The 15,099-nt window shown below is 38.7% G+C and overlaps 1 protein-coding gene across 1 annotated transcript in view; it reads left to right on the top strand.

Annotated features, from left to right (window-relative positions):
- Positions 1 to 15,099, top strand: part of grin2ab (glutamate receptor, ionotropic, N-methyl D-aspartate 2A, b) — a 227,224-nt gene that overhangs the window by 170,437 nt on the left and 41,688 nt on the right. Inside the window, exon 11 of the mRNA XM_041785148.1 lies at positions 9,835 to 10,003. Within this exon, the coding sequence (XP_041641082.1) occupies positions 9,835 to 10,003 (169 nt within the window). The remainder of the gene's footprint in view (positions 1 to 9,834; positions 10,004 to 15,099) is intronic.

Raw genomic sequence — 15,099 nt, 5'->3', positions numbered from 1 at the left:
AAGCAGGCGCCTATATGCTGAGGCTATAGTTCTCAAGCACTGTTTAGGAAGAGTCCCGGTCTCAGCCCATGTTTGGTGCATGTCTGCCCCCATTCTCTCTCCCCATGTTTCCTGTCTCTCTTCAGCTATCTTTTCCAATTAAAGCAGAAAGCACTAACAATAATCTTTAAAAGTGTGAGGGCACTTGCTGGCCTGTGTGCTCTCATTTGCGAATGCTGCTATTTCATTGGAGGCAGTAATCTGGTATCGTAGCTGTCTTACATGTTTGATATTTATGATTTGAGACTGGGGAGGCTCGGACTCAGTTGGGTGCAGGAAAATAATTGTATTGACTCTGGAGGATTATTTGAGCAAATAATCAACTGCCACCCACCCCTCACCCCCAGTCTTTTGGGAAAGGGGTCCAATTATGAGCACTAAGCCTTGGAAAGATTTTCAGATTTTCTTGGATGTCAAAATGGCCAAAACAAAACCAAAAGATAAATATATTTATATATATATTTATATTTGGACACTCCAATATGTTTTGCCCAAAGTATTAAACTTGATGATGTGTCTCGTTGACATGTTGTTGGATTTCATAGAATTAGCAAGAAAAACTCCAAGCAGGATGGGTTTCTTGACTTTCTCATGAAGGCCTGATGCTGAAACACACTGAAGTGTGCTTTTAAGGTTTTCATCAGTTCTTCTCAACTGGAGGGTGAGAACCCAAAAGTGGGTCACAAAGCTCCTTCCAGTGGCTTGTGAACATGTGCCAAGAAACAAAGTCAGTATAGAAGCTCTAACTGGACATACAGTAAATTCAGACATGCATCTTTTTAGTTTTTACTATGAGGACATAAGATTTTCAGTATTTGTCTTGATATTTTTACTGATTTATCTCTTTTCTTTTAATAGCATAGCTGCTTTTCCCAAGATAACGGGAAATTCCTCAAGAAAACATCATATTTCCATGCTGTCTTGAAAACAATGTTGTAAAATAAGATGAACAATATGCATGCAGGTACTACTGTAATGATGGGCTTTTAAACATGTTTTGTTGGTCTTGTTTCTTTTTTCAATAACTTTGTCTCTTTTATGGTCCAAATTCCAAAATTTAGATCAAGATTTCCTCTAAGGAGGTGGTGGTGGGTCTTGATGCTCAAGCAGTTGAGAACCACTGGTTTACACGACCACTGCGTAAAAATGAATGCATGTTAAGTGTTTAAAGAGAGAGACTTGGAGTTTTTTTCTTGCCAATTCTTCATTGTATTTATTTATTTATCATGTTATTTGTCAGGGACAATATAGAAGCATTGCTGCATTTGTTTACAATGCAACATATACAATGTATAAAAGACTTCTAGCCATGGCTAATTTGCTTTGATTACATGAAGAACAGCTTAAACATACTATCTACTAAGTCCATAAAGTTCTGCTTTCTGCAATTTTTAAAAGTGTTTTAAAATGTGCACAGGTGCTGAAATGATTAATATTCAACTAAGTGATGGTACTGGACATAATAGCAGTTGTTACACTAGAGGCAATATAACAAGAATTTGAAAGAAAATAAATAGATTGGAGATAACATCTGCAGATTCGTCATTTAAGAACTTACCTGTAACCTAGATGTTTGTGTTATAAATCGCTCTTATATCTAGTAGTGATTAGGGCTGTTCATATGTGGCAGAAATCATAATCAAAATTATTTTGATTGTTACAGACATCACAATTACTATATATAAATTACGATTACTTAATGGTGCTTAGCATTAGTTCCTGCAGGACACAGTAGTCATACGCCTAGCCCAGATCAGCTGATGGCTAGCTGATCCCAATTATTGCCTCCTAGCTCCCACAGCCAATCACAGCTCTTTCTCTCAACACAGCGGTCCATTTAAATACAACGTACTTCTCACTAATCCCTGCTTGCATTTATGGTGATGCACTATGTTGCTGCTGCTGCTGCTAGCAAAGCTTAACCTCCTCCACCCCAGCTTCCTTCTTTATGGCATAAAGCTTGTTTTACCTTCATGTTCAGATTCATGCTACTATGTATTAATTGCTTTGATCTAATTTTATTGTATTCAGTATGCATTGTCATAAATGTATCTGTCCATAAAGGGGGGGTTATGGCTTCCTGAAAAGTCAGCGCATGCTGCTTGACTATCCCAGAGAGCATCTTTTAGGTAGAGCCTTCTCCACCAAGTAAAACTGTTTATCCATCTGCTATAAAATGTTTCAATGCATGATGAGAGTGTTCCTGACTGAACTGATTTTACATCAGCATCAATGTTTTTATCAAACTGACTTTTAAGGCTTTAACATGCAGCAAGATTAAATAAAATAAGCTTAAAAATATAACTGTAGTTAAAATATTTATATAAAGAAACAATAAATAGATACAAATAAGTCTCTGTTTTAAGATGATGTGGCTAAAATTTAGCAACAAATAATGGAACACCTCCCCAACATGACAATACCTATGGGAAAAACAAATACCACATTTAACACAGTAATGGTTTAATCTTAATTATCTTGTTTTTTAAATCAAAGGTAATGAAAAACACCATTAAAATCAAACCTTGATTAATTGCCCAGCACTAGCAGTGATTGATATTTAAAATCAGCTGTTGAGTTGCATATATATTTTACACTTTATGGCCTTAAATTGTGTCCAGTATACCAGGAATAGAAACTGTTTATCTAAGTCTGAACACATTTACAGTTCCTGTGTGTCTCTGAGTGTTCAGTGTTCCTGTTAGAAAAAACTGTGAATACATAAATCTCTGCCTGAGCTGCACCTGGAGACAGAAAATCAAAAGATGTTTCATGTGGGACGCTGCCCAACCTTTTGTCATCTCCCATCTGGACAGCTGCAACTCCCACCAGGCATGGCTCGTAAACTATTCTGTTCAGCAGCTACAAAATGTCCAGAACGCTCTGGTCTGCCCTGTCTCCAACCTCCACAGGTTCGCCTTTTTCACCCCACCACAACTCTCCTCCTTCCTCCCGACTGGCTGCCGGTGGCTGTTCACATCAAATTCTAAATTCTGGTCCTGGCAGTGAAGACTCCTCTGGGAGTCACATGCTCGTATCTGCAGGCTACGGTCTACCTGTACTCACAAGCCTGTGTGCTCTGTGCTTTACTACAACCAGCCGCTAAGCTCTCCGCTCCCTGCGGCAGCTACATCATCGTTTCACCTGGCCTTGACTCTTCTTTCTGCTGCTCCTCAATAGTGAAATGTCCTTCCCACTCCAGGCGGGACAGCAGCATTACTCCATATCTCCCATTCTAAAAAATGCCTCTTTTCCCTCAATGAGTATCCCATTTCTCATATCCTCTCCCTGCACCTGCTTCAGAGGAACATCCCTTTGATCTGTTTACTTGAATTTCTCTATGATTAATTTTAGAGCGTCTTGATCTGGCATGTTTCAGGATCACAGGAATATTTTGTTTTTTGTTATCAGCCCACTAAGTGGCTCATGATAACTTTATCAGCAAATGAAATCAAACTGTTTTCCACTTCATATAGACTTTGTTGTGCTTCCTCATTAAATGGGATTTTTTTTTTTATCAATGCAGTTGTTTCCCACCTCACCACTCACCACCTGACTGCATATATATCACTTTCCCTGCTGCAACAACAGCAGTGGGCTGAATGTTTTAAATCATCCTTCCATAAGAATTATAATGGTTCAAAGGCATTGAAATTTGCCTCACAATCAAAGTAAATTTCATACATATGAAGCACTGATTAATCCACAAATGAGCTATTCATTCATTCATGCAGGCATTACCTTCCTAATCCTCCTAATTATAAGTTCTGTCAAAACATCAGTGATTCCATATACGACATGTCTCCTTTGAATAATTAGCCCAGACTCAAGCTTTGAAGCCTCCTTCTTCTACCGCCACACGTCAAACAATATGACTCTCTCCTTTGAGAAATGCTTAAAAGGTGTTTTCATAGTAGCTGAAGTGTGTTGAAGGCCTTGTGTGTAAACATTTCAGAGATACTCCTCAAATAGTCACAGAGAGTAAAACTTTTCCCACTGAAACTTGTCTCACATTCTTTGGCATCTTTGGTTTTACTCCAATTATCCGCTGGATATGGACACCTCAATGAGAGACTGCATGACGACAGGCAGCTTTTTTTTATACTGCAAAGTCATTTTTACTTTTCAGCTCATCTGTTTACAGTCAGCTCAGAGTACACAAACTTTAATTATTATAGCTTCAGGTTTTTGTGTAAGGCTCAGCCAGTACTGAACCTGCATTCTGATTGATCACTTCTCTACAATGGAGTCAAAATGCACAACAGAAATCTGTTTTCTCTGAAGTATTCCACTCACGACTGGCAGCATTATTCTCAATGGATGTCAACATTTCTGCCACATAATAGGAACTATTTAAATTTCCTTCAGACTGTAATTAGGTTAGGATAAGATTGGATGAGCTAGTCAATGCCAGCCTCATGGGAAGTGGAAAAACTCAAATGTAATTACTCTTTTTGAGGATGTTATTATCTTTTTTTTAAACAAAAACAGTCAGCCATAGCCCTTTGTGTCAGATGCATTCTTCCTCAAATTGCTTCTTTCGTCCAACAGACTCAAAAACCAAAAGACTCTGAATTTATAATTAACAAGGAACAGCAGAACATCCTTATGTTTAGGAGGCTGGAATCGTCAATTCAGCCTAAAACTAATTACAGGAACATTTAACAGATATTTAGAATAGTCAGTAATATATTTACTTTAATAATCGAATCAATTAATCAACAATTGAGCTCTTTAACAATAATGATGCTCTTAAAAAGCCCTTAATTCATATAAGTAGTTACCAAAAGATAGTAAAGGATGACAAGTAGCTAATTATAAGAAAATATTATAGTAAGCAATATCACAAGAGGACATGGGTTATCAGCCCTGCTATGCAAGTATCAAACAGTAGGCCTCTAATAATCACAGCAGAACTAATATTCAGTACATCACAGCCTTGAATGTGATGTTACTTTGAGATAACAGTCCTACAAAAACAGCACAAAAGAAAACCTGAAAAAGTAAAAATCAAGAACTTTTTACTCCACCAATTCAACTAGCTGCACAGCCTAACTGATGCTCAGGGTTGCCAGGTCTGGGTGACAAATCTAGCCCAATGGTCGATTAAAAACTAGCCCAAAACCAAACTCAACGCTGAAATTTAACATAAGTAAAACCTCTGCCTCACCACATATATTGCTTGTGTGCGTTCAGGTGTGCCGCTTCTATGTGTGGCACAGTGGATCTTTGGTTGTGTGCCATGTTCTGTGTTTTCCTGCTTCACTGCTGGTTGATTTAGTTGTATTTGGGGGTAAATAAAGTAGTTTATTCTGCTTTGGATATCAAATACACATACACAAGACATCAAAAATAGGTCCGCTCTACCAACGGACAAAAAAATCTACTCCTGACAGTACGTAAAAAGTATTCCTCGGGAAAACTGTGGACCTGGCAACCCTGCTGATGCTGAGCCAAACTCAAACATTTAAACACTCTTGCTACTTTGTTTTGTCTAGCTTTGTCTTATCCATTTACCATAACACAAGTAAAAGACTGGTATATGTTTTACCATTCTAAGGTATCAGCTTGATAAATAACACTGTCAAACACTGTCTGCTGTCATGCTAAATTAATTTAATAATTAAGGGTACCTGGCTGAAATAGAGTAATACATATCATGAAAGTTTCACTGACACCATAGACTTCTTGCATCCATCCCGCCCCAGTCTGGATGGCAAAAAAGACATATAACTGACTGGTTGCCACTGTTTAACAAACACTCTTGTCCACATGTTCCCTGCGGTCTTCTTCGTATTGAGCATTTTGTAAAAGGAAAGCTAAGAAAGCTCGTAATGTCATACCTGCAAACGAATTTATGAAAAGTAAACCAGCATGGCTCAATGCAGTGTCTTATTTGCAATCCAAACGCTGAATGGGCTAATACTAGAACTCGTGATTACTGGTGTTACGGTTCAAAATGACACCAAGTTTACTGGTGACTTTCCGCTGAATGAGATGTTGAGAACAGAGAGTGCTGCAAATGCCTCCTGACTCAGTCTGATGACCAAATTTTGATATTTAATGAAAAAACTAAGCTAAGAGGCATTTGCATGGACAGCCTGCAAAGACATCAAAGCTTTTGTATGCTCTAAGATAACTGCCTGTGTATACAAAGAAGGCCCCATTCAGTCTGGTCTCTGAAAGTTTCCTCTGAGTGCCCTCGAGGTGACTCACCTCATTTGACAGAGTCTCTGCCATTTGTGCTAAGTTTCCTTTTTCTATTATGCTATTTTTATTTTTATGTGCATACTGTTTATAGACTAAAATGCAAATTTAGCCAAAGGAAAACACCAGTACTTCTACTTCCACTTTAGTTAGTGACCTGTCTAGTTAAATTACTTGGTTAGAACTAACTGTTGATAGAAACTGAAGCTGGACTAAAACAACAATCCAGTGACAGTGTTCATTGCAGATACTAATTATAACAGATTGGGAGAAAAACATTTGGCTGTATCTTTGTCACTGTTGCCTCATGTTTAGCAACTTTTGCAGAAAGTTGAAGAAAGTTTTCTCTTCCTTTGTCGATCTGTAACTTTGTTTTATAAGTTGGGAACCTAGCTTGACTCATATATGATGTATGACCTGCAGTGTAGCCAGTTAGCCATACACTGTAGACATCATGGCAACACCTGAAGTGTTAAAAACATTTCATGACAGTGCAGTTACACTCAGAGACCTTCAGTGGATGCCAAAACATACCAAATTTAATTCCTGTATCGCATTGCTTCTTTAATAATATTATCAACTAAAATCCAGGGATTTTTCAATACCCTTTTTTCCTTCCAGATATGATTCCGATGCCAGGGTGTTGGGTATCAGCTGATACTGAGTACTGATCTGATACCAATGTAAACTTTCTGGACTGACTGTGCAGACTAACAAATTATTTTGGACCTATATTTGACTCAGAGCTTGCCTAACTAATAGAAACATAATGTACAGCATCTCTACGACCCTAAAGTTTTTTTCCTGCTGAATATTGAGTTTCTCTCCTAAATATTAAAATAAGAATAATACAGTTGGCTGCCTTACAGGCTCTCTCTATTGCTCTCCTTTATGCCCTATCTGGGCAGCATCTCATGATTACGGAACAGTCTGCTATTGGCTGACAAACCCTCACAAATGGTAAACAATATGGCGGTTAGCATTTGATTTAGCATTTGAACTTGCAGTAATAAATGATTGTAATTTGATTAAAATGTATAAAAAGACATTCAATATCGGGTTTACTGGTTTGGATTTAACCATTAAAGTCCCCAAAAGTCACACATGTTCCAGGCACACTGAAATGGCATCAAAGGCATCAATGGGAAAGCACAACGGATTTATTCAAGAGGAAAAACAAGTAAGAGGCAACAATTTATGGTTCTAAAGTTATTTAACTTTTGATAAGCTGTGTCACTTCTTGTCCTGTACGACAGCGCTAGTCTGGGAGGTGTTTTAACGATCACATTCAGAGAAAAACTGTCACGTAGCCTACTGTTCTTTGCTGCTGCAGTGGGTCCTTTGGTTCTTCTTCTTCATTGCTTTAACAATAGCCCATAAATTTTAAACAGTTCTTGGGTTGTTTGTGTGAATGCATTACTTGCATGCTGTATTGGCCCTTTAAGCACACTTTGGTTAAGCAACTGCAACGTCTCCCTGCAGCCACAGTGATGTAAAATAACTACACTGCTGCTCCTTAATGTCTCATTTCAGTTTGAAAAACTCACAGACAGCTCAGTGGACAAATCAAAAGTCATCTGCACCTCATGCTATCACAAATTTATTTTTTATATAACCCATTACTTAACCAGATGAAAACCTGTTGAGATCGAGATCTCTTTTACAAGGGTTACCGCCCCCTTATTTTCCTTTTTGGATCCATAACAAGGTCTTTCTTCAGTGGTGAGGGTCAAATCATAATCTTCAGTCTGCACAAAGCTCAGCTAAAATCCAAAATGAAACAAAAGTGGTTTTAAATGCAAAATTTTCAAAGGTTTGACAGGCCTCATTACTATGCATGCTAAATTTCCCGAGGCTTTAAATCAACCTTGAAAGTTAAAAAAGTAACTCCTTTTTCCTGTAGAATAACCTAATCCTGATTACTGAGCCTCGTTTTACCATCTCACACTTTCTGTGGTATCCACGCTTTTCCCTTTTAAACGACTCAGTATGATGTGTCGCTTTAGCCATGGGTGCACAAATAGAGTGACTAATAATTAAGTAATTATTATTTCATGAGTCATTACTAGTTGTGCCACTAAATGGCTGATTCATTGTTGAATCAGGCATTATTCAGAACAATTCATTAAATGATCAGGTTGTTGCTGATTCATTGCTCTCCCTCAGTCCTTACCAAGGTCCTTACCAGGTCCTACCAGTTAAACTTATGACCTGTTTTCTCAACCTTTGATAAATTGTGTGGTGATCGCTGTAGGATGGTGAGTGGTCACATGCCCAGATGACCGGTCTCTCCTTGGCCTTTGTTTACGTTACATTTACTGTTTGTGCGTCCATCCATCCATGCGTTCATACATGTGGATACATACATCCAATCATCCATACGCGCTGCGATCACTCTGTCACTACTTCCATATTTTATTTGTGCGAATGTAAGACATGTACCAGACAGATGTACTGTGTGTATCTGTTGTTGTGGGTGTGAGTATTCGTGCAATTATGTGTGATTATGCGAGTGAGTGTTTACATAGTGACATAAGGACAAAGAGAGGGCTCAGCTGGGAAGAGCTAATGCATACAGTACGTGTGCATTAAAACACCTGGGGCACTTACTGTACATACACAGACTCTCACATATGTATGTATGTATACCATGCTCTCTTTCTCTCGCACATACATATTATCAAATGCGCCCACATTCTGCTGTGCTGCAGATACAGTTAACTGTAAAAAGATCTTTTAATCCTTTGATGGTTTGTTCCTTTGACAGTCGCTCCCGTGTTCCCTGTGTGCAAATCCCTTAGTTCTTTATGAACTTTCCCTTGAATTGGAGCCAGCTGAAATGTTAAGTGAAAAGGTCACAGAATTACTGTTCCAATCCATACATGCTATATCAGAAGATGGCTGACATGGAAACGGAATAAACTTTTTATGAAAATACTTCTGAAAATGCTGGTAGGGTTTAATAGATCATGAGAATCATTTGATCCGACAATTCAGTTTAGTTCACTGCTCCGAGGTCCTCAGGGGATGGCTGTCAGGAAAGTTTACTTAAACATCCTTTTCCATTCTGTGCATCATGTCTGCACGGCTGCAGTGCTGCATGTGTGTAGGTATGCTGCGAGTTTAAGAGAGATACCTCCTTATGGACAGAATCAAAGAAACACTGTGAAGGGGGGAGGAAAAGGAAAGCGTAAAAAGAATGAGGAGAGAGATGAGGGGAAGGACAGCTGATATTTTAATCATGTGGGTTGGTTGTTCTGCAGAGCCCAGCTCTATTTAAAGCCCGGCAGCATCTGCTCAGTACCCTTGAGTTTTCTGGCACTGAGGGAAAGGCACACACACATACTCGCATATACTCACATAGACACAGCGTACAAGCTCTCTGTGCCCTTCAGCTGTATTTACGGTTACTCTGCACTGTCATAATTCTAGTTTTACTGTGTGATGGAACCAGCAGATGTGGAGTGAGCAGGAACAAACAGTGCAGTTACACTCAGATTTCACATGCTCGCCTCTTAAACTGGGAAATGTCCTCTGATATGAGAAATTATGACCTAATTATTTTGTGCATATGTTTGTGTGTTGCAGTAACAGCACATCAGGAGGCTCCTACATAAAACAGTGCTGCAAGGGCTTCTGCATTGACATCCTGAAGAAGATAGCCAGAAATGTCAAGTTCACCTATGATCTCTACCTGGTCACAAATGGAAAACATGGAAAGAAGATCAACAATGTGTGGAACGGCATGGTTGGAGAGGTACTTAGATGTTTTTATCTTACTGCATTACCTTTCAGTTTCAGGGTTCTCATTGATCCTTAAAAGTCTGAAGTCTAAATTACACTGTTTTTTTAATTTAAGGGCATAAATAATCACTTAATGTTTTGTTTTAACCTATATAGATCCTAAATTTATCATGGCACTTTGAATAAGACATGAGAGTACTCAAATTTACATGGACAGGTGTTTTATGATTCTGTAGTTATTTTGTTTTTTGTTTTTTGTTTTTTGGACTTGCATATTCACACTTAGATTTACAGCATTGAAAGCATTTATAGCAAGATATTACACCCACATTCCCAAACCATTTCTGTTTAAGGAAGTTGGCGTTAGCTGGAGATGACAGGAAATGCTCGATGATTATCAAACAATCAGTTTTCATTTGAATAGATACTTAGCAATAGATACTCTTCAGATACTTTCCAAATAAAACAGGTCTAGACCGTACTCTTTTTATATTATTTATAAGGCTGGCCCAACATGAGTCCACCATGAGCTCAGCACTTAGCAAAATTTTGCAAAGTTATTGTGGCACAGAGACAGCAGCGAAAACGAAGCATTTCAGACGGAGGTTAAAATAAGGGTTTTTAAGAGAGTTACTGATCAGAATGTCTCAATCACCCTTTGTGGAGGTCTTCCGGGCGCATCTAACTGGAAGGAGACCCCGGGGTAGACCCAGGGCTCCGTGGACGGATTATTTATCTCATATGGCTAGGGAACTCTTAGACATCCCCCAAGAACAGTGTGAAAATGTTGCCGGGGAGAGGGATGTCTGGGTGGACTTGCTTAGACAGCTGCCACCACAACCCGGCCCCAGATAAGCGGAGAAAAATGTATCAGTGGATGGATGGATTTACCCACCAATGCAGGGGACAGTAATGTTCGTAAGAGTTTGCTTACTGTTTTCAAACAACCAATGAAGAAGAGGAAGAAGCAAAACAAAACACAGGAAGAAGAAAGGTTAGCTCCCACTGCAAGAGAAGCAGAGAAGAGAGGCCTGCCAGCTCCTTCTCCCTCTCCTCATCCTCTTTCTTAAAAACCCTTTTGTATGTGAAAGCAGAGCGGGGCAAAGAAATTACCGCTGATACATTTTACGGACAATGCGCAGACCTGTAGAAATAGAAAACATCTGCGGCAAGTGTGGGTTTAAGCGCTCTGCTCAGACTAGCTGCGTTTACATGGACACTTCTAATCAGGTGAAACCCTCAACCTGTTTAGAAATGCTGCATGTAAACACCTAAATCAACCCAATCAAGCCCCATCTGATTAAAAATCTAATCAGCTGCAGAGGGGTGGTCTACACCTTTTTACGACTTGATCAGAGGGAAAATTTTTTCATGTAAACACCTTCACTCAATTGATCTGACACGGTCTTTCTGCGCATGCTCTTCGTCCTGACGTAACTGCATGGTGACGTATTGTCGGGAGCCGTTCTCGCCAGCAGAAATGGGGCACTAGACTCAAACGGCGGCAGTGGAGAAGCCAAGATTTAGGGGATGTCGGCCTCAATGGGGAACGGAGAAATAACGGAGCAGCGGGACTATATACCACTGGAAACCAATAGCAACCATAAATCATGTGACCTGTGTGTCACATGATTTATGGTTGCTAGTGGTGACCGTTGACGCGGTGGCTGCTATTCTGATTAAAAACAGGCACATATAAACACCTGATCGGATAGATCACTCACAATGTAAACGCTTGACCCAAAACATTTAATCGGGTTGATTTCAATCAGATAAGAATTAAAGTGTCCATGTAAACATGACTACTGTGTTGCAACGTCCCATCCTGTGTTTACATGAGCCAGTCTGTGGTCCTTCACCAACAAACATGGGTCAGGATATTACACGGGTAACCACTGCACCGGCTTTTCACCAACAACATTGTCACAGCAACTTTCATAAATCATGTATATAATACATTGCTCTAAATTTGCATTTTATTGTTATTCTTTAAAGTCAGGAGATATTAGGCTGGTCATTTCTGTTTTGCTTTCCTCTTTTTTGTCTCGTGTCGAATATTTAACAGGCTGTACCAACTATCACAGTTAGTTCTGGATAACACAAGATAGAACAAAGAAGTCCATAAGCTGCACTAATGTTAGTAAAAAACAAAATAATAATAATGAGAGAAGGAAATCTAGAATTATAAATCCGGGACTTAAAGTTCTTTTTTTTTCATGAACTGAACCTGTACCAAACCGTGACCCCAAAACAGCGTTAGGAACCGAACTGTGGCATCTGTGAACTGTTACACCCCTAGTAATTACAAGCATTTTTCTGCAGAGTTATGAGAAGATTGTTACTGCTAGATTCAGACCCAGACAACTTTATTTGTCCCAGAAGGGCATTTCTATTTCACAGCCTACCAAGCCTTATTAGAGAAATCAAAACAAACCAAAATAAACAGTCCCTGCAACTTTGGGATTATCTTATTGTCAGTGTCGGTGACAAAAGACCAGCAGATGCACCATAAATATAGCACCTGAAGAATTAAATTAGACATGCATAAACCTTATATCTTACCTAAGTGTGCTACAGCCAGAGCCTGGTAAGCTTTGCCTGGTTTGGCTTACGGGCTCAAAACAGGGAGAAACAGCTAGCTTGGTGCAGTCTAGTTGTGCAATAATTGGCCCACCACCTGTTATGTGGTGCTTACACAACAGTCACTTCTTAGGGCTGGCTCTATTTGATGTTTCTGCTTTTTAGTGCCCCTTACTGCTCTGCTAGTGCCTGTTGCGGATCAAATTTTAGCATTCACAGCATCAACTACACTGACTGACTGGGCTGCTGGAATACTCAGACTGCAGTTATTGTTTTAAAATCATAGTGAGCCTGTTTCCACTAATGTTGAAGTTGATCATTAGTTGAATAATTGCTGGCTGGTTAGCTCTGCACACTTTTAAGCTAAATTCAGAGCTACCTGTTGGCTAGTTTTCTCTGCACAGGGCTAAATCTAGAAAAATGAAATATATCTCCCAGGGTTCCTGCAGATCCTTGAAAAGTTAAAATAGTCTTAAATTACTTATTTGAAATTTAAGGCAACAAAAAGTCGGATTTTTACTGGTGAGAGGTCTTAAATTTTGGCTGGCACTTTGAGTAAGACATGTCCTAATCCAATCTTTGTTTTATAGCCAACCTTATATGTTTATTATCATTTCCCCCACAAATTGCTGCATAAATGAAGGAAATTCAGCGTTGGATGTTCTAAATTTCTTGGAGGAGGATCCCAACCCCCTCTCTGATTTTGTCTGACACACTGTGAATTTATAAACTGTTGTGAAACTCCAGTCTGGTTCCCCAACATCTTGACTACCAGGCTGTCCACTTAAAAATTCTTGTATCCCACCTTTATTTTAACTGGTTGTCCCTGACAAAAGGTATTTATCTGATTTTTAATGATTGAACTTTTTAGAATCTGCTCAGTACACCTGATCAGCACCAAAAATATGTTAGAATAGAAATCATTATACTGTGTGTGTTGATAGGATAGAGGCATTTAATGTGCCAGAAATAATAAAAAATGTGGGCGTTATTATCCAACAAATTTTATTTTGCCCTATGCAATTTGACATTTCACAAACAGTTTAATAAATCAGAAAATTCTGTCCTGGTCCCATGTACCAAAAATCTCATGCTTCTCATTTTGGACAGATCAGTGTGCAAAAAGTGGTGTATTTATGTTAATTCAGGTCTTAAAAAATCTTGAATTTAGGCCCCTGTAAAGAGAAATCCAATGTTTGCGTCTTAATACATTACATATGTTGGAACAAGATTGTTAGCTGATGTCACTACCTTCATTGAAAGTTAACAGCCAGCTACATGCTGTGTTTTTTTCATTGTGAGGTTAATTTCCCAAATCTATCACCCACAGTGGCCTATTAGTCATTAAAAGTGTTGTAACAGAGAGATTTGTACCAGAAAACAGTAAATTTAATCCTCAACTTCTGTCTCTCTGCTCTGGCACAGAGCCAGGCAGCTACGTTCTGATCAGAATTTATGTATATCTCTGATTTTACTGCCTCATTTTTAATGATTTTGAAGCTTAATTTTATACACTTAGAGATGTTTTTCATGACTGAAATTTGGCCTGGTGAAATTTGGCCTGTCATACAACAAACCTAAAATACAGATTTTTTTTTTTAACTTAACAGGGACTTTAAAAGTGTGTGGGAACCCTGCTCTCCCCTCTTTATTGTAATGACACTGGGTAACAACATAGGTGAAAAGACATGAGTACTTTTTTGTTCTCCTTGTTTTCCTGACAACATAAGTAAAATTGCAGGGTTTTTTACAGACATAGTAAGAAATAAAACAAAGAATCCTGCATGGCGCTGGTTGTAGCTTCATATTTAAAAGACATAGTAAGAGTTGTATTTGAACTTTTTCTGCCCTCAGCAGGTGAGAAATGAGTGTTCATTCTTGACTGAATGTCAGAGTTGTCCAGTGTATTATGTAAAACTGTAATGTGCCAGACTAAAAATAAAAATGCTGTCTTATACATTATTCACTTGCATAATGCATGTTGTTTTAAGAGTATAAATAAATTTGTCCTTCCACTCTAGACTATGAGAAATGATTTAAGTTTTATAATATGGGAGAAGGTAATCCTGGTGTCATTCTAGATTTTTTATGTTCTCTACAAATATAAAATTCCCTGCCCTGTCTTTGGCACTCAGCCCTAAGCCTATTTGTTCCTACTCGAGAAGTGTCTCTCTGATGTGTTTTTAATCTTTTATATACAACAATGACGGTTTGTGGCACAGATGAATGAGCTATAACAGGCTTTGGGTACTGACACAATACTAAATTGGAGAATCACTTCATTGTTGGCTTTGGTCTTTTCATGGGATTTGTTGACTTTAAGAAAATGATGGATTATAGCCAGACTTCTCCTTTAAAGCTGCAATCTGTGATCCAATTTTAAACAGAGGGGTCTGTGTCATAACACCAGCAAAAGTCTAAGACACAGGACTGGAAGCTGCTACTTTAAAATGATTCATGCATCTTTCAACATGCTCGCATGCTGACACTAGACAAAAAATCTGAGACGTAATCTATTCTGATGTTGTT

This window comes from Cheilinus undulatus, linkage group 4, assembly GCF_018320785.1.
Source record: "Cheilinus undulatus linkage group 4, ASM1832078v1, whole genome shotgun sequence".
Classification (NCBI taxonomy): domain Eukaryota; kingdom Metazoa; phylum Chordata; class Actinopteri; order Labriformes; family Labridae; genus Cheilinus; species Cheilinus undulatus.
This window is presented reverse-complemented; position numbering and strand designations above follow the sequence as displayed.